The sequence below is a fragment of the Mauremys mutica genome, chromosome 6, assembly GCF_020497125.1.
Source record: "Mauremys mutica isolate MM-2020 ecotype Southern chromosome 6, ASM2049712v1, whole genome shotgun sequence".
In the NCBI taxonomy this organism is placed as follows: domain Eukaryota; kingdom Metazoa; phylum Chordata; order Testudines; family Geoemydidae; genus Mauremys; species Mauremys mutica.
This window is the reverse complement of record NC_059077.1, coordinates 102564519-102589686: the sequence shown is the minus strand read 5'-3', so window position 1 is coordinate 102589686 and position 25168 is coordinate 102564519. Positions and strand designations below refer to the sequence as shown.

Sequence of the window (25168 nt, the reverse complement as noted above, 5' to 3'; positions counted from 1 at the left end):
ATTACTTTTAGTGGTTTGATTTTGAACAAGTTTAAACATGTTTTGCTTTGATTTTCTGCCTGGTGCCATTCTGAACATGCATTTGTTACCTCCTGGTAACTGAAGTAAATATTCCTTATTAGTTAATGAACTGTCTGATTTAACATTATGTATGGCTTTGCATCATTTTTAGATGGATTTCTAAAGAGATCAGATCTGTGTTTTATTGGTGAAGAAAAAAGTGGCCAGTAACAATATCATTGGATAAAGCTACACGGATGGCAATTTCTTCCACATATCTGGAATTTTTTGTTAAGCTTTCAAAGATTTTGAAGAGAACAATATAAGCAGTCTGCATGCTTTACAAAATTATAGCCCTTTAGCAACCAGTTTCTCTTCTGCTTCTATCCCAATCCACTCTCGAAACTGTAATGCGTGCTGAGATAAGATGGATACATTTTCTACTTCATAGGAAAGATAAGAAGTATGGCAAGAGACCACCCTAGCTTAACGAGGAGATATTCAATGATCTAAAAATCAAAAAAAGAGTCCTACAAAAAGTGGAAACCAAGTCAAATTACAAAAGGATAAATATAAACAAACACCACAAGTATTTAGGACAGAGTCGACATGATAACAGTTTTCAAGTACATAAAAGGTTGTTACAAGGAGGAGGGAGAAAAACTGTTCTTAACCACTGATAGGACAAGACGCAATGGGCTTAAATTCCAGAAAGGGAGGTTTAGGTTGGTCATTAGGAAAAACTTCCTAACTGTCCAAGTGGTTAAGCACTGAAATAAACTGCCTAGGGAGGTTGTGGAATCTCCATCACTGGAGATTTTTAAGAGCAGGTTAGACAAACACCTGTCAGAGATGGTCTAGATAATACTTAGTCCTGCCATGAATGCCAATATTCATTTGCAATACTAGAAAAGACAGGATGCCCACCAACCCTGTTTAGTCTTATATGTTCATTCCACAACAACATGAAAGCAACTGTTCAGTTTGATGGGTCCACTTCAGACAGCTTTGAGATGAAAAGCGGAGTGAAGCAAGGATGTGTTCTTGCCCCTACACTCTTTGGAATCTTCTTCTCTATTCTATTGAACTTTGTGTTTAAAGACATAAAAGATGGAGAGTATCTCCACACAAGATGAGATGGGAAACTCTTCAACCTGACTTAAGTCAAAGGCCAAAGTAAAAAAGGTGCTAATCAGGGAACTTCTGTTCACTGATGATGCTGCCCTCATAGGCCACAATGAAGATCTACTACAAGAACTCATGGACCGCCTTTCAAGTCCCTGTCAGGCATTTGCTCTTACCATTAGCATCAATAAAACAGTTGTATTAGGACAGGGGGTTCCACAAGACCCTTCAATTACCTTAAATGCAAACCAGCTAGAAATAGTCCAAGAGATCAGCTATTTAGGTTCTACAGTGACCACCAACCTCTCACTGGCTGAAGAACTAAATGTTCTCATTGGAAAGGCTGCCACCATCTTCAGCAGACTAACTAAAAGAGCATGGAACAACTCAAAGCTTACCATCAAGACCATAATGCTAGTGTACCAAGCTTGCGTCCTCACTACTCTCATATATGGTGGGGAATCATGGACAACGTATGCTTATCAGGAGAAAAGGTTAAACAGTTTCCACCTATGTATGATAAAGTCACCAACACGGTGGTTCTTCGAAGGGCAAATTTACCAAGTGTGACAGCCCTGCTCGAGCAAAGACAACTGTGCTGGCTGGGCCATCTGAGTAGGTTGGAAGACAGACGCACACTCAAGGACATACTATACGGGGAGCTATCAGAGGGAACAAGAACAACAGGACGTCCCAAGCTTTGCTATAAAGGCACATGCAAGAGACATATGAAGGAATTTGGAGTTGATCCTGACTAATGGGAAATCTTGGCAAGTGATCGTAACAAGTGGTGCCATTGTCTCCATCAGAGTATCAGGGTCCATGACAGAAGCTGATTCCTACAGCTTGAAGAGCCCATAGGAAGCAAGCAGCTCCCAACCAAGATACATACATTTGCAATAACTGCCAAAGATCATGCAAATCTCGGATTGGACTATTCAGTCACATGAGACATTGAAAACCATCTACATCATAGGCTGCAATTCCCACCACCTCTCACAGATGAAAGGATGCCAACAAACATGAGTGCAGGGGACTGCACTAGATGACCTCTCAAGGTCCCTTCCAGTCCTATGATTTTTTAAATGACAGAATAAAGTGTGTCAATGTACCATGGATGAGAGAAATCTATTACATTGTGCATAAGGAAAAACTTAAGTGACTGAGATCAGTGCCACGTAATTTGCTCTCTCAAAACCCCAGTTCGTTGAATTAGCCTGTGAGTTAACTGAATTGTGTCAGAATAATTCAATTAAATGGCAAAAACATACTTTACTATCTGGCATAATTACAAAACCATCCATAATTAACATTTAAAATCAACTATGCCAATAACATCTGGATACTAAGTTTTGTTAAACAGAAACTGGTCTGAATGAGATTAAACCTAATTTCACAAAGCATATGTATGTGAGAACATAAATTTCCCAAGTGGACAAAACCACTGTTGGTGCAACAGTCAGGATCTCCAGTTACTAAATGCTACTGTAGTAGTACCAGGACACTGCATATAGTACATTTAGTCAGGAAATACTGACTTAAGGCACCTACAGTTTAAAAATAACTTGAATATTATGTGCATGTCAAAAACAATGCTGAAGATGAACACTGAGTTTCTGCTGTGTTTTACTACATCATGAAAAAGCAGCACTAGCTCAGAATCCACAAAAGAGTATGACAGCTTTTCTGCACGTTTGCTTACACAGAACCAACAGGGAATTACATATCTCAGGATTTTAAGTAATTAAACCCCTTGCTCCCAACACTAGAAGACACATTAATATGTATTTACAGCTGCACCACAAACAGAGTAAAATAAATGCAACTGGAGAGACTGAGATCTAAAAATAAAAATATACCCTACACCTTCTCAGGCTGTGAAACCAGTGACTTCTCCTGTTGCCAAAGAGAGCCTTGCATGCCTGCAGCAAGAGCTAGTCAGTGGTGGTGTTCACATTACTGGGGGACTGTAATCAAGGTGCTCTCAGCCCCAGGGTGCTTGGGAGCAGAAGGACTGAGCTGAGCTTATCTATACCAGCAAAATTCCTATATTGTAGAATAATCTTATAACACAGTATGATTTTGTCTGCATAGATGGGACCAAACTACATTATAATCAGGTGAGGCCTCAAAGTTCAGATCCCCTGTTGTCAGATTATGAGTTAGTGCCTCACAAGAAAACTTCAAACCTAGTGAACTTAAGCAAACTTAAGTGAACTCTGTGCAAAGGTTTTCATTTTCACACCACACTCATCCTTACGATGCACACTTAACAATGTGTTGCAATATGCTGTTTAAATGTAAAAGTGACTAGAAAAGATAACAGATGCAGATCAGGACTTCAAGGCAATGGTGTCTTGATTTTCAGAGAAGTCAAACACCTGCAGCTTCCATTGGCTTCAACTGGAAATGTGGGTGCTTAACACTTCCAAAAACTCAAGTGTTGTATGGGAGTTGTATTTAAACACAGCTGCCTCCTTCCCAAATAAAAAGTTTACATGTGTCATTAAAACTGACAGACAATTCAATTAGGCAAATTTACTCAGCAATACAAAGCTGCCCAAAATCAGGAGTGGACTAATGCACAAAGATCTGGGCCCTACAGTTTCAGGAGACCTCCAAATCATCTTTTGATGAGCACTAGACACCATGGGGCTGCCTATACTTTGTTGCTGTCTGTTTGGCACACGTGGAATCTGAAGGCAGCAGAGGGACAGGAGGATTGGGGCAATGTGGTGAAGCAAGTTTTTGTGCTCTTCTCAAATCATCATGGCTCCTGACTACTAACCTGATGCACATGGGGATAGCAACCTGAGGCCTAGTAGAATGCAGCAGTGTGCACAAAAGAAGCACTGAAGAAGCTAAAGAGGATGGCACAATAGCTGCCTGTTGTGATTGACAGTGATCTGGAAAAGAAAAATCCAGACCAGAGATGGTTGGCTGAGCTGAAGAAGTGACAACCCCTGAGATATTTGTAGGTCTGACCCACAAAGACACCTTTCACTGAGAGCTTGTGGATAGATGGAGTGTTTGGTCTAGTTGCTTTTTAGTAGCAAACTCTTAGCTACAGAATGTAGTATAACAGGGGTTCTCAAACTGGGGGTCATGAGGTTACCATCTGGGAGGTCGCGAGCTGTCAGCCTCCACCCCAAACCCCACTTCACCTCCAGCATTTATAATAGTGTTAAATATTAAAAAAAAGTGTTTTTAATTTATAAGGGGGGTCGCACTCAGAGGCTTGTTGTGTGAAAGGGGTCACCACTACAGAAGTTTGAGAACCACTGTAGTATAAAGTATGATGGCCTGGTAATAGAAAAAGACTGGTACTAACTGGTTTGAAGGACAAATGCAGAACAGTAATTTTTGTTCTCAGAAAATTAAATAAAAATTTCTGTTCTCTCAATGGCAGAAGTATGGGTGAAACAGAAACTTGTTATAAGCCTTGGTAAAGCAATTAATTAGTTGATTATTCCACTGTACATAAGGCTATATTAGCAAGAGGTGGGATCAATTAATGTCCACACTGCTTCAAGCTAGTCTTGTATCTTTCAGTATTGGATAGAACTGAGGTACACTTAGCTGTTTATTTCACAATAGTTTAAATTGTAGCTATTTTAACGCAGATTAATTATTATTATTTATCCTCACTGCTACACGAGACATAGCCCTTATGCCACATATATGTGGAAGAAGTGACTATTATTTCTCAGGAGGTGAAGACTCCACCATATTTGGAACAGAACATTTAGTCTTTTTAGTAAAGAGATGTTATATCCAGTTGGAAAACTGGGCTCAGGACTAATTATAAACACTGTAAATTACCTCTATCTTGTAATACAGGTTAGTTAAAGCTACAGTGGTCTCTTATTATTTGTGGTTGGCAGTAAAATCAAGTTTTGGGAAAAGGAAGGGTATAGAAATCATAGACATGTTAAATGATATGATGCATCTTCTACATGACAGAAAAGTCTGCTATTTTTGTATTGATGCCAGAAAGGTTGGCAGATTATGTACAATTTATAAAACAAGCATAATGTTTTGCTGTGAACTAGTGAAACATTTACGTAACTAATGTTTCACTGACTTATTACAACGAATAATCTATAGCAATGATGTTCAGGTACCATCTTCATGATCAAGGCTCCTTACATAGATAATTAGAGGTTTGCTACAATACAAACTGCAACAACTCTTTGCTCATTACTGAAGAAAAATATCCTTTGCATATTTACTGAATAAAACTGGGCAACACAAGATGTGCTTTTAAAGAGTCCTGTGTTAGTATTATAAGGTGATAAATGGAAAAGAGGGATATAGTGTACATATAAATTGTATAGTTCCTGCTGTTTGCATCTTGTTTGCAATTTAGTAAAGCTGAAACAAACAACTCTTTTGGCGCCATCCTAACTTTCTTTTTGTTGGATATGAATCTTTCTCCCCCATTCGTCCTTTTATAAGATCCAAGATGCACAGGAGTTTTCCTACTGCAAAGTCTGTCCGTCCATCCATGTTCTTACATTGGCGCCCATCGTTTTACATCCTTTGTAGCTATTCTGAGTCATGTCTATCAGCTGCCTGTTTCTTCAATGAAATGCAAACCTGATTAGTAATGTCACACCCAAGAGTGAAAAAGAAAATTTCTTAACTTCACTGCCAGCCAGAACTGTTTTTAATAACATTTACAGAGAAATTATTCTGATGTGGCACACTCATTTAAATCCCCAGCACCAAACATATGCTGTTGGCCAACATTTAACTAGGAATCTTGCTTCGATTTAGTTTCAAAATGCCCATGCTAGTAGTTGAGATGTTTTAAGTGTAATTTGAAACCACTAGCTCACGGCAAAAGATGTTAATGTTCCAAACGCCTTACTGTCCAGACTCCGACCAACCCTTCTGATGCCATACTTCTACTACATCACAAAATCCCGTTGTTGAAAAGGAAACAAAATGTTTCCAGAGCACTCTCAGAGCTTGGATTTCCATTTGTATGCTGCAGTAAATATAGCTATTATTGTCTCATAGTTAATATTTCTACAACAGTCAATGAAATGCATACTTATTAGTAGGCAACCCCTTAGTACTGTTCGTATTCACAAGGTTTATGAACTTTATAGCTTGTCTATATGAGGAGTTATTCTGGAGTCGCTATTCCTGATTAACCTCCTGTGTGGACACTCATTATAGATTAATAATTCACACAGGGAGTGAAACAACTACTCTGCATAAAATTAATAAAATCCTACTTTAATCTGAATTAACTTCCCTGTGTAGCCAAGCCTTACAAAAGAGTAAAAGAGTAGATTAATATTAAAACCTGACCAAAGCCGCAATACAACAAAAAGGGAATAAATGCAAGAAAATAAATAGCAGCTAGTATCCAATACCGTTCTAATCTCTTCAAGCTACTTTGAAATGTGGTTCTGTCCCTCTTCCAATTTTGATATCATCCACAAATTGAATCAAGACTGAATTGACACCAAAGAAACAGGCAGTTGATAGAAGTGAATAAAACTAGCTACATGGGGTATAATATGAATAGGGTTTTTTTGTTTTGTTTTGTTTTAAGATTAGGTGGTCAAATATATCCTCTAAACAGTGGCCATAAGAGCCCCAAAAACAGGGCTACAGCTATAGGGAGAAATGTTAGTAACACTACTGCTAGAAGATCCTTTACATCTGTGACAGAAGCAGCTCTGGAAATCACAATTTCAGAACAACTGCTTTAATAAGTGAATAATATGAGAATGCTCTTGCCCTAAATTTTCAAAAATGACAAGTGATTTTGGGTGCCTAACTTCAGACACATTAAAGAGGCCTGATTTTCAAAAGATGGATACTCAGCGCTTTCTGAAAATCAAGCCCCTTAAAGATGTCTCAAATTGAGCCCCTCAAAATTTGAAGATTTTATAGAAATAAACAGCAGAAATGCAAAATGGGGTATAAAATGAAGCAGATCACTCATTACTGACCTAATATTCTGTATAACTGAACATTACAGTTGCTGTGGGCAAAGTGTGGGAATAGGATTCAGAGGCTGAAAAGGGAGAGGTCTACAAGGAAGTCCATCACTGTGAAAAAATCTGAGAACCTCTGCACTTTGGCATTACCATTCTCACATAACAGTCAGACAAAATTTAAGAGTGTATCATGAAACATGAGAATGAGTATCTGTATTTCAGCAACAGTAACTCTGATGCTTTATTTTTGAATTTTAATGTACAACAGATTGCTCAAAAGGAAAGTCAGTATTGGGTTATGCAATCTATATTTTGCCTCACTTGACAAAAAGAGTATAGTTATATAAACCACAGACCTATTCTGAGGATTTGCAAGAGGTCTGACATGTTTCATTTTTATCTGAGGCAAGACAATAACAGTGCTTTTGTATTTGGGATATAAGCTAGAGTCGCAAGAATATAGATTCCTGCAAACCACGTACTTTGGGTGTATTTTTTTCCGTTCTCCCCAACAGTTATGGCTTCAAATCATCACTGTCCGAGTATGAGGCCTCAGCAATCTATGAATTATAACCGCAGGGACATCATCTCTTCTCTAACACAAGAGCTAATGTCATTGCATGACTTGGCCAAAAGAGGGCACTTGGGGAACAAGAGATGAAAGGCTCTCCCTAAGACTTGAGTATGTGTCAACTTCACCACAAGCCCAACAGGCCAGAGTCCTAAACCAGACTAGGTAAAAACACCTGCTAATCAACCAAATTGGACATCTTGTAAACTGCAGATATGCATATGTTTATACATATGTACAGTTTACACTATATACATTCAGACTTTGTTTATTTTTAACTCAAGATCCGTGCCATTTTAGGATAAGGTCACAATCTAGTTATTTCCTCTTATTTGGAATATATTTACAGAATATTAGATTTAGACTAATTACACAGACAAAAAATAGCAAAGATTTCATGCTCCCATCATTTCTTGTATAAGTACAATTTACCAAATTTAAATACACTGTTTACAATTCATGGTCCAATACTGCAACAATTTATGTATTGCAAATGTGTTTTCCCCAAAGTTAAGTAACCGAAAGGAAGATGTAAGAAACACAGAAGGAATAAATGTACATCTCACAATGAGTGAGTCAAGGACATTTAAACTTGTTTATCTTCTCTTTAATCAAAGGCTTCAGTGCTTTAAATCAGGGTTTCTCATGCTTTTTGATACCAAGGACCAGCTTGCTGCCTTCCTAAACTGTATCAGGCAGATCTCAGGGACTGGTAGTTGAGAAACACTGATTTAAATTATACAAACTGCAAACTACGCTAATTCATTATCAAGTTAAAAAAATCCCAATCCTATATTTAGATACATGTGTTTTGCAAAACACGTTTAAGCAGAATGAAAACCCAGAGTGTCACAGGGAATACAATAGGTGACTTCCTTTTTCTTAAAGGAGATGCAGCAGTTACTTTATACAGTGCTCATTTGTAAATTTCAAAGGCCACATCAGCATTTTCATCACCTCTTGGACATTTTGAACTTTGGTTTAAACAACAGCCATAAGACTCTCCCACAAAGAAACTAACAGTGAAAGAGAGAGTGAAAGGAACTTTCTCTCAGAATGCTAGAAATCCCAAATAGCCTGAGATAAATAATTTTCAGCGTATGTCTTCTTTGCTTTGACTATTCACTATTTGTTATTCATATTGTATGGTAGTCACCTAAGATGCATGCTGTTGTTTCTGCTCTTAGACTGGATGATAAACTTTTTAGGCAGAATAGTGAGTAACACAAACTATGAATTTTATCCTTGTGACAATTCATGAACCTTTCAAGATTCCCAAATACCTGACAATTGCTGAGACATACATGAATAACAAACAACACAACGCTCTAAATCATAGCAAAACAAAGGCAATACTTCTATTTGTGTATCAGTTTACTATCTGACCAGCTCTAATCTTAAGGTTAACATTTCTTGTTAACCACTTCTAAAAAGAAGTGACCCTCCTATCCCAGAAAAAGAGCAAAATGGTCCCCTGTCCACACAATACACAAGAGGAAATTAGTGCAGTTCAATTACCCTGTTTACATAGAAATTAATGCTTGTCTATAACATCAATATTTACATATAAATAAAATACTAAAAAAGTATATTCCATACACATTGCCCATTATACATAAACACCTGAAAAGTAATTCTAATTCTAGTTCTAGTAGTGACTAACCAAAACAAAATGTTAAGTATAACTTTAGTGACCACACACTACTTTCTATATTCATACATGATACCTTATATTGACTGATTAAACCTCATTTTTTAAATGTATGTACTCTAATATTCGTACCATATCGATTATATGTGGAATTATTGCAAGTTACAAGGAACTCTATGTGGAGAAAAGGGAAAAACATGCTTTATATCTGCATAGTTTCCCCTAGGGTATTTGCTATCATAGCTTTTACTGACACAAGGACAATGATAACTTATTGTATTAAGACTACATTTTTACAGAAGTGAGAATATAAGATACAAGATCTCCCTTATATATTAAAAAAAACTTCTGGAAAAAGTTTAGGAAAAAGTCTGCTTCTGTTAAAATACCACCTTTTTCCAGTGCTGTACTGCATGATTAATATCATGCATCATAAATAAAAGAAGAGAGAGAATTTTGAACACAATTAGCAGAAAAAGACCTTTACATAATCTAGATAAATCTACTAATAAAAAATACTAAAGAATTAAATGCAGAATGAGACACTTAGTTTGAAATCTATTAATCTATGTAAACTTCAGTGTTTCCTTAAAAAAAATAAAAATCAAAATATCCAGCATCAAAACAAAATTGGGTAACATTGTATCTCAATCATTTATGTTTTTGTTATTAACCTCAAACACACAAGAATTCCCTCTGGAAAACTAATTTGAAAGTAAATATGCCTTAAACTTAAACTTAGAACTAGTACTAATCCCACAACAGAATCAAGATCACTATTAAAATAAAGCCTGAGGCACATTATGAAGTCTAAGATTGGTAGGTGGATTTTAATTGACTTGAGGACTGTCATAGTTCTATTATCATAAAACCTGTAACACATTTCCAGCATGGAGGACCCATCTGTGCCCACCATCCATCTGTTTAGACATGATTGGCAAAGTGGTAGGGAATTCGCAGTGGTTGCCTCTGCCTGAAAGGAATAAACCACAGGATCTTCCAGCGAGTGCCAAAAACTTCTGAGAAGGTCTGCTGCCATGGCTTTGGGGGCCTTGATCTACAGAAGACAGCATTATTAGTGAAAGACAGCACTCCCATGGTGCACTTCAGTCAGCTAGAACAATATAGATTGGCTGGGGATCCATTACTGGACTCTGATGAATTGTGTCCCAGCATCAAAAATACAGCTTTTCTTTCATTATGACATGCAGCTGAGATTTAACTTTGGATAGGAGAAACTGAATCTGTGTCGTCAATCAACTACAGGCAACTTCTGAAGGGGAGGAAATTCTCAGGAGCAATTAAATACATGTCAACAACACAGTAGCAAGTGTCTTTTGATCTGTGCTTTAGAGACAAAATATAGTTTTGCTTGCTTTAGGTAGGCAGGGAAGAAGAATAATCTGTACCTATTTTTTATAAAAACAAGTATAAAAATAGTGAACCACTGCTACAGAAAAGAAACAAAAGCATGGTAGCATGCAAAAACTATTACCAGTGCCTTCAGTTTTCTTTCATACACATAGTTTTTAAACTTTACTAGTTCTTTATGTTGTACTTACATTTCTTCACAACAGTTTGACATTTTTTCTATACTTGTTGTATCCTGTTGTGGGAAAGAAAACATTATTAGAAAATATTTCCTCACATACCTAAATTACAAAAATGTTATCATTAAAGTATATAAAGAAAGAAGGAACTGACCCTTAATGTAGATTCTTTTGGAGAAAATCTAGTAGGATTACATAGAGCAATACCCCATACTAATATCAAGCCATTGTAAAATTTCATGCAGAGCAGTTTTATTCAGCCTGATAAATTATCATGCAGAAAAGCTGTTTTCTGTGTAGATTTTTAAAATGAGGCACACTATAGAATGCTAACATATTAGAACCTTACTATAGCTAAATTAATCAAAATGTTATTTATCCATAGGACATTTAAAAATAATATGCACAAAGAACAATACCTTTCTGAAAAGCACACTTTTGTCATACTTTATACAGTCATCTGTATAACGAATGTGGAGTTGTCACACAAAAGATTATCACAGGGACAAAATAAATTTCCGCCACAATTTATTAAAATGTCACCATCAGCAGAAGTACTTCAAAAAGCAGATTAAGTAGTTTTAAAATATTTACTTTCACAAATATTGTAATGTGAACAGTGCCACCAAGAGTATATTAATACAGTTTCAGTGATCTCTAGGTAACTGCTGTAGATAAAGGTGATTTCGCTAAAATTAAAGAGAATAAAATTAAAGAACATCTTAACTGTTTCTAAAGTGAAGATGAACCCCTTCTATAATTTATAATAAAATTCATGATTAACTTTCAAAATCAATATGGTTTGCTTCATTTGACAAAGTACTTTAATTGATAAGCAATTTGTTTTAGCTCACAGAATTTCCAAATACATCTTTAAATGTTTCCAATGGTTGTACTTGTATGTGTTCATGTTCCCAAGGTGTATGTCATAAATGAAAACCATTATTTTACAAGTCAGTGATACTTCAGGTTTAAACTCAAGCAATATTATAGTACTTTTGAAGGGATAAACATGGTTCATTATGTCCCAGAATAATTTAGACCATTTGATCCAAAATGTAATAACTCAAAAATTAATTTTTTGAAGGCAGTTTGATATGTTTCTCTGTTAATGATTAATTTAGGCAGGTACATAATGTGTCTGTCAGATTATATACTAGTTTTTGGATGAAACAAAGGGCCTGTCCCTTCTACCTGCGTAGCCAGTGAAGATCCCATTTTCCTGAATAGTTGTTTTGTCCATCTCTGTCTTTAGCCAAAATTCCATCTTCTATTATTGTGAACTCTACAGATGCTTAAATTTTAGTTTGGGAAGCAGTTTGAGAGCTTTCAACTGAGAGGCACCAAGTACACATTGCTACCACATGATGCTCCAGTAAGTTCCCATCACTGTTTCCATTTTAAATTAAAGCTCTCTTTACAGTTGCAAAGATGTTTCAGTTCTAGAAATCACCCTCTTGATAGTACCAAAAATAAAGCCACTTTTAAAACCAGTGACTAATTAGACAATTTCAGAATTGATGGTGCTGCTGTGGGACAAACTGGTAGCACAAACCTCTCCCTCCCTTTCTCCTCACATAATCAATTCCTAATTTAGGAATTGAGCTTCTGAGGCCTCATACTAGCACTTTTGTTTCCAAAAACAACATTCCAAATGTGTATTAGTATAATCTAGCTTTGTAGTATGTTCTTTTACATTGTCAACCCACTAACATTTTTTGTACTGATCTGAAAATATAATATTTATCATTTTGGACACTGACTGCTGAAAGCAAAATTCTGATTGAGCGGTTGTGCTTTTTGACTGAGTCTACAGTCTGGCAGGGTTTTTTTCCACTGTTAAAGCATCAGTACCTATGGAATGATAATCTAAACTGTCTCTCTCATAACCCACTACATCCTTTACGTAAGTGAAAGGGTCAAATAGGAAGAGGGGAAAAGATTATAGACCTCCTTCCACTCATTTAAAAATACTAAGATTTTAGCTGGAAAGGCAGTGAAAGCAGGTGGCCATCTCTCTCCCCAGAATGAAAAATTCTGAAGTCCACCTGCTAATGTTTTTAATTTACATCAACTGAACTGGAAGCACAGAATGCCTTGTTTGTGGGATACCTTTTCAGAATTTAAAGCAGCTCAACCACTTCTGAAGAGCTGTGAGCTAGGCTGAAGGGAATGGGAGGAAAGGAGAGTTCCCCTTTGAAGTTCAGCTGCTTGAGAAGCACTGGCGGCTGAACTTAAGAAACCAAGTCCCCTCTGCTGCTTCCCTCCCCCAGCATGGCTTCCAAGCGGCTGGGTGAATTTGAAAATTACTTTCACTTGAAAGTGAACCAATTTACCTTTTCACATGAAAGTGAAACTTCACAGCAACCTAAGAAACTCAGCAGCCAGGCTTGGGGAGGAAGGACACAATGGGCATTTTTTTCAGTTTGTTGTGTGATGGAATAAACTGGTTCTTGTTCACATCCCAGTTTCCTATTCTGCTTCACGCTTCAATCAGGTCAAAAAAATGTTTTGGATACAATCTTTTGCTGTGGAAATGAATGGGGTTAGCACAAATTTGACTACTATGACTTTAGTACAGAATCAACCAAGGAAGAAGGAAGACCTTATTTAGACACCAGTATGAATGATCTCACATTTACATAGCATCTTTCATCTAGACTGAAACCAAAGCACTTTACAAGGCGTACTGATTGTACAAATGCTTCAAAGTAATCATTTTACCCATCTCTTGGGGTGAAATGTGGCAACGGTTTAACAATAAACACCAACAGTGCATACTAGTTTAGGGCAGAAAGAAGAGAGTAATATTTCAAAGGAAAATGCAGTACGGAAACATAGGAAGGCAGAATGTAATTTCACAGTTACAATATGACCAGGTGTCTAGAGTGCTTTACTCCACCAAAAAGGGTTGGGGGGAACTGTAATTACCACATATGGGCAGGACTTACTATGCCTAAGTCTCATCTTAAATAATGCACCTTCAGCAGCATAAAGGCCTTTAATATCACATCCATTAATTCTGTATAGCTCAGAGGAAAGAGTGCCATCCACTGAATCACCAGTATCACTTCCTGCTGCATCTAAGGGTATGTCTACACTACGAAATTAGGTCGATTTAATAGAAGTCGATTTTTTAGAAATCGATTTGATACAGTCCATTGTGTGTGTCCTCACTAAGCGCATTAAGTCAGTGGTGTGCGTCCACAGTACCGAGGCTAGTGTCGACTTTCAGAGCATTGCACTGTGGTAGCTATCCCACAGTTCCTGCAGTCTCCGCCGCCCATTGGAATTCTGGGTTGAGCTCCCAATGCCTGATGGGGCAAAAACATTGTTGTGGGTTGTTCTGGGTACATGTCATCAGGCCCCCCTCCCTCCCTCCCTCCGTGAAAGCAACGGCAAAAAATAGTTTCTCGCCTTTTTTCCTGAGTTACCTGTGCAGACGACATACCACAGCAAGCATGGAGCCCGCTCAGCTTACTGTCACTGTATGTCTCCTGGGTGCTGCTGGCAGATGTGGTACTGCAGTGCTACACAGCAGCATCCCCTTGCCTTGCCTTGCAGATGGCAGACAGTGCAATACGAATGCTAGCTGTTGTTGTCATCCCATGGGTGCTCCTGGCCGACCTTGGTTAGGTTGGTCGGGGGTGCCTGGGCAGACATGGGTGCTCCTGGCCAGCCTCGGTGAGGTCAGTCAGGGGCGCCTGGAGAAAAATGGGAATGACTCCAGGTCATTCTCTTCTTTAAGTTTCATCTAATGGAGATTCAGTCCTTCCTGGTATATCATGCCAGCTGGAGGCTTCTTCCTTAGGCTGCTCTCCCAGTCAGTAGCACCGTGTGGTCACACCTACTCCAGTCTACCCCTTGCTCATGAAGCCTGGACAGTAGTAAGGAGCAGTTCAACTATAGGCTGAACAAGTGCATAATAGTGGTAGAATGTGCCTTTGGATGTTTAAAAGCGCACTGGCGCAGTTTACTGACTCGGTTAGACTTCAGTGAAACCAATATTCCCATCATTATTACTGCTTGCTGTGTGCGCCACAATAGCTGTGAGAGTAAGGGGGAGACGTTTATGGTGGGGTGGGAGGTTGAGGCAAATCACCTGGCCGCTGATTATGTGCAACCAGACACCAGGGCGGTTAGAAGAGTGCAGCAGGGCGCGCTGTGCCTCAGAGAAGCTTTGAAAACCAGTTTCAGGATTGGCCAGGCTACGGTGTGAAAGTTCTGTTTGTTTCTCCTTGATGAAAACCCATCCCCTTGGTTCACTCTACTTCCCTGTAAGCCAACCGCCCTCCTCTCCCCCCTTTGATCTCTGCTTGCAGAGGCAATAAAGTCATTGTTGTTTCAAATTCATGCATCCTTTATTAAATCATCATACAAATGGGGGGATAACTGCCAAGGTAGCCTGGGAGGGGTGGGGAGGAGGGAAGCACAGGGATAGGGTAGTTGTAGGGGCACCCCTAGAATGGCATGCAGCTCATCATAGAAGCGGCATGTCTGGGGCTCTGACCCGGAGTGGCCAATTGCCTCTCTGACTCTTTGGTAGGCTTCACGTGGCACTGCTGTGGGACCCTGTTATAACCTCTGCCCTTCATGCCCTTGGAGATTTTTTCAAATATTCAGCATTTCATCTTTTGGAACAGAGTTCTGATAGCACAGATTCGTCTTCCCATACAGTACCTCCCGTTCAGTCCATGCTGGAGCTCTTTTGCAATTCTGGGACTCTATGGTCACCTGTGCTGATGAGCTCGACACGCTGGTCAAACAGGAAATGAAATTCAAAAGTTTGCGGGGCTTTTCCTGTTTACCTGGCCAGTGCATCTGAGTTGAGAGTGCTGTCCAGAGCAGTCACAATGGAGCACTCTGGGATAGCTCCCAGAGGCCAAAACTGTCGAATTGCATCCACACTACTCCAAATTCAACCCAGCAGCACTAAATTCAGCACTAATCCCCTTGTGGGAGAGGAGTACAGAAATCGATTTTAAGAGTCCTTTAAGTTGACAAAAATGGCTTCGTCGTGTGGACAGATGCAGGGTTAAATCGATCTAACACTGCTAAATTTGACCTAAACTCATAGTGTAGACCAGGACTAAACTTTCCCTAGTAGTCTCCTATCAAATTGCTGATTCCGGCCGACTGTGCTTAGCTCTTTGTATCTGAGATCACAGCTTGTGGTGATATGGCTACAGGCCATAGCTCTTAAATAAGCAAAAAAATATAGTTGGAAAAGTAATGAACCAATGAAAGATGATGAGTGTCTGACTGGTTTAAACCTGAGTGGTTTTTGTTTTGTTTTCTTTTTTGAGGGAGAGGAATGGAGAAGGGCTAGGTTGGGGTGATGGATGCATCCTGAGTCCTACGTCAGAAAGTGAGGTATCATTACAAGGATTTGAGGTGGTTTCACTGCCATCTGTCTCAGCTATGGGAACCAAGTTTGTCGGGGCTACGTGGGTGCAATGAGCATGACCCTGTATTTGTCCTGCCTGATCTGACTCAGAAGTGGAATTGGAGGGAATGCATACATTAGTGGTGCTTCCTATTTTATGAGGAGAGCATCGCCCAAGGAGTGGCATCCCAATCCAGCTCCGGAGCAGTATTGTGGGCACTTTGTATTCTGAGCTGTTGCGAATAGACCTATAATGGGGAACCCCCATAGGCTGAATATGACTCAGAGCTGCATGATCCACCATCCACTCATGAATTTGTGAGAAGTCTCTGCTCAGTTGGTCCGCTGTCGTGTTCTGACATCATGGCAGGTAACTTGTCTGCAGAGTTGAGAGAGGCCTGTAGGGCCATCCTGGCGATGAGAGACCCTTCAGAAATGTTAGTCTTATACTGTTCTTTTCTGTCATCTGGTAAATGTTCCATAAAAGTTGATATTTTAGTGAATAGGTTGTTCGTGTATTTGGCTATTAAGGCTGAATAATTAGCTATGCGAAATTGGAGTGTAGCTGAAGAATAGGGTCTCCACTCAAAAAGGTTTAGCCTTTGCCAGTCCTTATCATAAGGGGTGGTTCTAGACTACCACTACTGAGTTCGGTGCAGGGTGAGTGAACAAAAACTCAGCCCCTTTTGCTGGCACATAATACTTCTTGTCAGATTTCTTACACGAAGGTGTGACTGTGGCAGGTGTCTGCCAGATTAATTTTGCAGGGTCCATTATGGCAGCATTAAGAGACAGTGCAATTTTTGCTGATGGAGATGCCTGGAGGATGTCTGTAAGCTTGTGTTGGGTCTCTGGTAGCTCTGCTAAGGAAATGTCCAGGGATTCCGCTATCCTTGTGAATAGATCCTGGAAAGATTTGAAATCGTCCCCTGAAGTGGGGGAGGGGGGACATTATTGTTTCGTCCAGCAACAAAAATGAAATGTGGGTAGGTGGCAGGTATCACCCTCAGGTGTGTCCTCAGGCTCCTCTATCGCCTCCTCCTGCATCTCTGAGGGAGCTGGGGCAGGTGGTGAAGGGGATTGCATTGTTCTAGACTTTGGTAGATTGGGGGGGGCCTGAGGCTCAGGCCCCATCCAGATCCCAGTATGCCAGTTGGGTGGAAAAGTCCTAGGAGGTGGTGTGCCAGCCTCACATATCAGCAGATGTGTGATGCTGAGAGGGCCCTGGCTTATGGAAGGAGTGGCGAGGGGTATATATCCCTGTCTCAGAGGATACTTGTTTTGAGAAAGGAGGAGGATACACCCATATTCATTTCCCTCTTCTTGTTGTCTTTCGAAGCCAGAGACCCGCCTGGGAGATGGGTGTGTGTCTGTGACAGGACAGCTAACAGAATTTTTCTTTTTTAAAGGTTTTAAGTAAACTATAAAATAGAGGGTAAATAATGAAATGAAAAGGCTAATAAGGCTCAGTAGAAAACTACTGAGCTATCCAAGGTTAAGAGGCGCTGCTGTCGCTCCAACTCAAGCCAAAGGCGGTAGAGAAGGAACTGGGGGATGGGTTGGCTGCGCACGCTAGGTAACTGCTCCAAGTGATGCGAGATGGCTGCCGCAGGGTGTGCGGCCAGCCAGGGCACTGCTACTACAAATTTACAATTCTGCACACAGAAAAACATGATTGATCAGCATCTGACCAACTCAACAATCTGGTCCTCCGCACTCCAAAACCACCTATTGTCATTAGAATTAGTGTGCATGTGGTTATTCAGAAACAGAAGAGTTATCTGTTAGGATCACTAAATCAAGCAAAAGAATTCAAGATTCGATTAGTGTGAAATGCAAAGAAATCTCAAGGAAATAAGTAGAAAAGCTACAGTTAGTTTACAATTTTAAGAGCTGAAGCAAGGGACACAGCTCAGGTGTTGCATTCAGTCTCTGGTGGTGAGGTGCTGAGTGTCTTCTTATTTTGGCAACAAGTCTGAAAGAGCAGCTTGCCTGCTATCTCCCAGGAAAATAAGATGCTGCAATGACTAAGGCCGTTATGAGAGGGATGAAGAGATATCAGTGAGAGCTGAGTGAATCCTGCAGACCAATTTAAAGAAGCACTTGAAAAATGAACCCACCTGGGTGAATGCCTGCTAAGAGGAATACATCTTTCATAAAGATACTTTTAAAATTAATATAACTGACTACTTGAAGAAAAGCATTAAAAGAAAAGATAATGTGCACCGGGCAACAAATTGTGCAATAAGATGGAATCATCGTGAACTAACTTATGATGGAACAAATATACTGAAAGAATATTTTCCCTTTGCTTACACTATAGATTTGATTCTTTATAGATTTGAGTCTTCCAATCAACAAACACCAGTTTGTAATTCTCAGGACTAAACTCTGAAGCATGGAGCAGAAATCTCTTGTTCAATTACTTTCATGTGGTTAGCAGAAGTGATGTCTTATCAATAGAGCTCTACTTAATACCTGAATTATAATGAACGCAGGCATACTGTCATATCTGAACAGTACATCGTTTCCAACTCTTCAGTGCATTGCAATGTAGAAGGAGAGACCAATTAAGAAGAGGAAAAAAACCTTAGTGGCCCTTCTGAACTTGCAGCCATAGCTGTTATCTCAGAATACAAGAGAGCATACTGCTGTACCTTAGTACTTGAACAAAACAACAGTCTTAATTCTTTCATCTGTCTACCATTCTTTCACTGTGCATATGGAAATGACAGGTGAGCCACTGTGAAGTATCAAATACCAACATTTCATAAGGAATGTTAAATATTTTTAAATTAATGTTTCTATTTACTGTTTGCTCATACAACAAGGCTGGCCATACTGTATATAGGTTATCAGTCTGATTATGATTTTATTTTTGGCCAACATTTTTTAAAATAATTTTTAATCTAAAATTTTGATGTGATTAAATGTATGTGATTAGGGGTTTTTTGGTTTGTTTGTTTGTAAACCTAGCCTGGAAATTATTTGAATAATCTGGGTTCAGTTTAGTTGTACTATTCCCTCCTCCCCCATCTTTCTTTGATTAAAGATTTCTCTGTGTGAGAGATGAAAAAGAAAGTTGCATTATGCTACCTCTGGGGAAATAACCCAATTCTCCTCAGTGCCGTGATGAATTTGGCTAAGCAGATTTTTTGGCAGATTATGTATTACCTGCCCAATTTGTCAGATACCTAAAAAAGTGATGTGATGAAAAGAAAGCATCTGACAACAATTTTGGGAACTGGAGAGAGGATAATATGAAAAGATCAAGAGCGATTGTCCAATTTATTTCCAAGTTTGTGGTGTTTTAGAGGCAGATATGTGCATAATTATATGACATTATGAAATTTACCATTTCCTTTAATCCTCATCATTACCACCACAAGGAAGATTCAGAGAGCAAGGTTTAGCAAAGCAAATCTGACTACTCTCCTTTCTCCCAAAGAAGCTGCTATCTAAATGATCTGATGTATAATTTGACAGAAAATTAAATATTCTAATAAAAATCCTGAGCTTTGTAAGAAGTCACACTTTGCCTTATTATTATGGTTGCTTATTTTAGTGTCTCAGTTTTATTTACTCTTCCATTCAGAAAAGCATTTAAGTATCAGATACAGAAATGATTTCTTACTGCAATTGCCTAACGGGATTATTTTAATTTCTGTGTTTATTTCCATGAGGAGGATAAGAAGTTTTCTACAATAGTCTAATCTGCAGAATTTGTTACAACTGCAAATTATACTTTAAAAAATAATGCATCAATTCCCTTTAGCAATATTGTATGTTACTTATTTAAATAAAAATATTTACTACTCATTTTGAAGTTTAGGTTGGGCTAAACAAAAATGACACCTGGTGAGATAGGTGGGGCTCTGATTATTTTTCCATAAGTAAATTTGTGAAGATGCAGGGTGTAAAACAAATTTACTCCTTATGTTTTAGACCACGTCATAAAAGGGACTGGATGATTTCAATCATAATTTTTAAATAAAGTTGTGTTTTTTATATTACTTGGAAGACAAAATGCTTCAAAGATGGAGTAGGATGATAAATATTTGAAATAAATATAGACCACATTTGTAGAAAAATACAAGTAAGAGAATAATAATTTAAAAATGGAAAAGACCTCTTAGATGATCTAGTCTATTAACTTCCATTCAAGGACTGTGCATGATTGCTTTCTCCAGTTTAATTTCCAGAGCTTTATGCTGCTTTCTAAGGGTAGATTTACCTATATTTGGATGGGGGTAGAGAAGGCAGAAAAGTGCGGGGGAGGGAATAAGAGTAAGGGAGAGACAGATGGACAGAATGTTGCCTGAATACATTTTCTAATAATTTTCTATTTTTCCAGTACATACATACATTCATTCATTCATACACACACACACACACAACCATGATCATTTTCTATTTTATTCTATCCAGGTACAGGCGATTGCCTTAAAATACTGATTTCCAACTCTGGCCCCGATTGTTGCTTTGGTAAACTTAATTACAAGGATTTATAGTCCTTTGATTACATTTCTGGTGTGTTTGAAAAATAGGTAAAGCCCTCATTATTTGACTAATCAAAACAGTATTTAATAGATTATCTGATTAAACATATGATTGCAAATATTTATAATTATAAGATACTTAATTGTTGAGACAAAAAGAATGTTAGGTCAGAGTGATATCATTTGTCTGTTGATGACAGCATAAAAAAAGTGTGATGTACATTAAAAAGTAGTGGATCAAAATTGCAAAGTGGGGAAAAAATAGCAAAACTTCAATTAAGTATTTTGAGTGTATTTATTCCTTATTTACAGAATAGTTTTAATTATGTAAACATAATATTCTTTATATACTTCATCACTGAGAATTATTGTCAGAGTCACTATACAACAAAAATGCAGAGATTTTATCTGCTGATGTAAATTTTTTTTTTGGTATATTTTTCAGTTTAAATGTTTCAATTACCATGCATTGTTAAATAAAATATTAATCTCCTAAATAAAAACTAAGATCCCCCAAGGGGACAAGTAAAATCCCCAAAGGGACAACAATACTACACAAAATTCATTTGGATAAATTCAACTTTTTCTTCATTTCTCTAAGTAATGGGAATTAAAACAAAAACAAAAACACAGAGAAAAAAAGGAACATAAAAACAAGTTATCTTTTTATAAGAAAAACAAATCTGACTAAATGAACAATGTCCCTCTTAACTTGTCAAGGCAAGTGTTCATCAAAACAGGTCTAATACTGATATATAAGAATTTACGAGTTATTTTCAGAAGTTCACTGTTTACAACTAACAACAAAAAGCAGGTGCTAAAGGACATTTGCCACTTGGTGATGAAAAGGAGATGTACTGTAACAACACATAATACAGTTGTTAACTTAAATGATCACATTAAAATGCTTATAAAGGACAAAAGGTTAGATGGATGGTCAAGGCATCACAATGAACAACAGACCAAGCTACTCAACACTGGGTGCTAAAATATTTTCTCTTCCAGCCCTTTCCAGAGTAAATAAAGATAAAACATCTCTACCTCATCCACACTGTATTGATGTTCAATGATACTGGCATATCACTGTACACTGTTAATTAATTCTTTAAACAGGAAACCCTGGCAGAATTAATCAAATTACTAAAGTCACTGTCCCCTCAACTGATAATAATATGAGCATCAAAATTTAGCAGAGACCACACAATATTTATCAGAATTATTGTAATCTATCCAGTATGTAGCTCAATGACTACAGAAATATTAATGAACTCATAAATAGCTAGCATGGAAAACAACATATCATCTGTGCAATACAGATATATTACGTAATACAGAAAGACATGAGATTGCTAGGCTGTGCTGAAAAACTGAACAAAAATCCTTTAATTCTATATTAATCATTTGTAAGAACATACGGAAAAATGAAAACACATCCCGTTCAGTATTTTAAATAAAAACAATCAAAGGTAATCCTTTAAAATTAGGTTTCAGATTAGTCTCCGCAAAGGATGCAATTCAATTGAAACATCTGGTAGTGTTATGTTGTGAGACAGATCTTTTTTAACTTTGGAAATGAGATTAGTAGATCCGTTATGTGTAAGTGTCCAAGTAATTTCTAATTATTTTATCTGGGTCACAGATAATCCGCTTTTACTGGCCTCCCACTATGACATCAGAGGATCACTTCTGAAGCGATTATCCTGTTACCTTCCACCAACCATGGGAAGATGGGATTTTCCTTTTGTGTGTGTTTGTTTGTTTATATATCTCAAAATGAATGAAAGGGAGAAGTGGCCGATCACTTCAAGCAGATGGCTGCCAACAAAATAAAGATCACCACAAAGCCTGATAAGAAGAAACCCCACACTTCCAAAAAGTAACAGCTTTAACAAAAGTTAGCAGATTGAAGACTTTATAGTTCTGAAGCAATTTAAAAACGATGAAAAAGAGGTACATGATACATTAAAAATAATCATAAACCATGATTTAAAATAGCATACTGTATTATTTGGTATTTGTATTTATTTTCTTATTTTATTTTTAGAAGTCTTACATAAAAGGTGCAAAGTCACAAGTAAAGGTGTACGTGTAACGAGAAGTGCTGGTAGTGCAAAAACTGGAGTTCAAAATAAGTGCAGTTTAAAAAACACAGAATGCAATGCAGCTTTTTTAAAGTACTTCTTAATTTTGTACTTTGTACAGTACTGTATCTGCTTCCTCGCTTCGGGTTCAATAATAATTAGTTATATAGTCATGTACATGAAGTAAATAAAAAGCTCTGACATTCATACTACATTTTCTCTTTCAATTATATTTATTTACTTCTTGTCGCTCCCCTTGTACCACCTTAAAACTAGGGCTTTTCTGGTATTCACACACAGAAGTCTCATTGCTCTTACTTTCAGCTCCGCATTACAAGTGTCAGCTCTGAGCTAATTTTCTTTTTATTTTGTTTGTATGGCTGGTGATAGGAAAATGTTGAGACAGCTGGGGTTTAGCAACTCTTCATTTTACCATTGCACAGTTATCCAAGGAAATGCACACTACAGAAAATGCTCCCTTTGGGGTCTCCATTGCCCTCAGTGAGTATGTCTACACAGGGATAAAAAACCAGCAGCTGGCCCGGGGCAGCTGACTCGGGCTCGCAGGGCTGGAAAATTGCTGTGTAGATGTTTGGGCTCAGGCTGGAGTCTAAGTTCTGAGACCCTCTACCTTTGCAGCCCAAGCCCAAACATCTACACTGATTTTTTTTTTTTGCCCAGCAACCCAAGCCCTGCAATCCTGAGTCAGTTGACTATGGCCATGCCGTGGGCTTTTATCCCCATGTAGAGGTACCCAGGGTTCCCTCCAGATTACTATGCCATTTTTAGTGTCCAGCTCTCAAACTCCTCTCACCTTCTACCAGGGTGTAAAGTTAAGAAACTAAAAGAATGCACAGCATGGTCTTTTAAGAAATCTGCTCATACTACAAAAAATTAAACTGATGAGACAGATATTATTAAAGTAGTTTCCAGACCTGAAGCATACAGGCATACCAGCTGTTTCTTTAAATATGGTCTCGATTCTAGCAATATGAGCAGATGGACTCAGGGCTTGTCTACCAAGAAAAATTGTACCACTTTAACTATACCACTATAGTTAAAAGTAGTACAACCCCCTAGTGTGGGTGCATTTACAGTGTATAAAAGTGCTTATACCAATGTAGGTTATTCCCGTAAGGAAAGGGGAAAAAAATCTTTATACTGATATTTACATCCACACTAGGAGTTGTATTGATTTAACTATTTTGGTCAAAAATCCACCCCCTAACCAAAATAGTTCAATCAGTACAAAAACTGTTTGTAGGCCTAAGACTTGAGAGAGGAACAAAAATGAAAATGTACATTTTGAGACGGGGGTAGGGGGGTGATTGGAAAGATAAGCTAAGTAGATATGCTTGTTGTTTGCTCTAAGAAACTATTAAATATCAAAGTTTTGAGTGTTGAATGAAAAAAACTACTTTGGAAACCAGATAACTAAGAGTACAGCAAGAATGAAAAAGAAAAATTACAATGTTTTTCAGAGTGCCAGACCTTAGGCAGACTAAACGGGATGGTTATTTTTGGGAGCCAGTAGAAATTATACAAGAAATATGTAACTTGAAGCTTTAAAATATGTTTTCTATACTTACATATAATCTAATAACACAGACTAAGTCGTATTAGCACTTTCCAAGCATTATACAATGATTAGAGCCCTACCAAATTCACAGTCCATTTCACAGGCACAGAATTTTAAAAATAGTAAATTTCACAGTTTCAGCTATTTAAATCTGAAATTTCATGGTGCTGTAATTGTAAAGGTCCTGACCCAAAAAGGAGCTCTGTGTGTCTGTGTTTGTGTGTGGGGGGGTCACCAGGTTATTGTAGCAAGGGGTTGTGGTACTGCTACCCTTACTCCTGTGCTGCTGCTGGCGATGGTCCTGCCTTCAGACTGGGCAGCTGGAGAGTGGTGGCTGCTGGCCAGGAGCCCAGCTCTGAAGGCAGAGCCACCACCAGCAGCAGTGCAGAAGTAACGATGGCATGATATGGTATTGCCACCCTTACTTCTGCACTGCTGCCTGCAGAGCTGGGCCCTCAGTCAGCAGCCGCCACAGTCTGGCCACCAAGTTCTGAAGGCAGCAGTGAGAAGTAAGGGTGGCATGGTATGGTACTGCCACCCTTACTTCTGCGCTTCTGCTGGCAGGTGTCACTTTCAGAGCTGGGTGCCCGGCCAACCGTCACTGCTCTCTGGCCACCTAGCTCTGAAGGCAGCACAGAAGTAAGGGTAGCAATACCGAGCCCTCCCCACCGCAATAACCTTTTGATCCCCATGCAACTCCCTTTTCGGTCAGAACCTGCAATTTGAGAAATGCTGGTCTCCCCCATGAAATCTGTATAGTATAGGG

General features: G+C 38.4%; 1 protein-coding gene across 6 annotated transcripts in view; it reads right to left on the bottom strand.

The window, feature by feature from the left end:
- The window catches only part of ZDHHC21 (zinc finger DHHC-type palmitoyltransferase 21), a 76888-nt gene that overhangs the window by 16663 nt on the left and 35057 nt on the right, over window positions 1–25168 (bottom strand). For 3 of the 6 annotated variants that reach the window (XM_045022434.1, XM_045022432.1, XM_045022433.1), the window contains 2 exons: window positions 10870–10913; window positions 8575–10364 (listed from right to left, as the gene is read on the bottom strand). In XM_045022434.1, coding sequence (XP_044878369.1) covers window positions 10232–10364; window positions 10870–10913 — 177 coding nt within the window. In that variant the 3' untranslated portion in view covers window positions 8575–10231. Of the gene's footprint in view, window positions 1–8574; window positions 10365–10869; window positions 10914–25168 lie in introns of those variants that run through there. The other 3 variants (XM_045022435.1, XR_006580711.1, XR_006580710.1) reach the window with 1 other exon arrangement.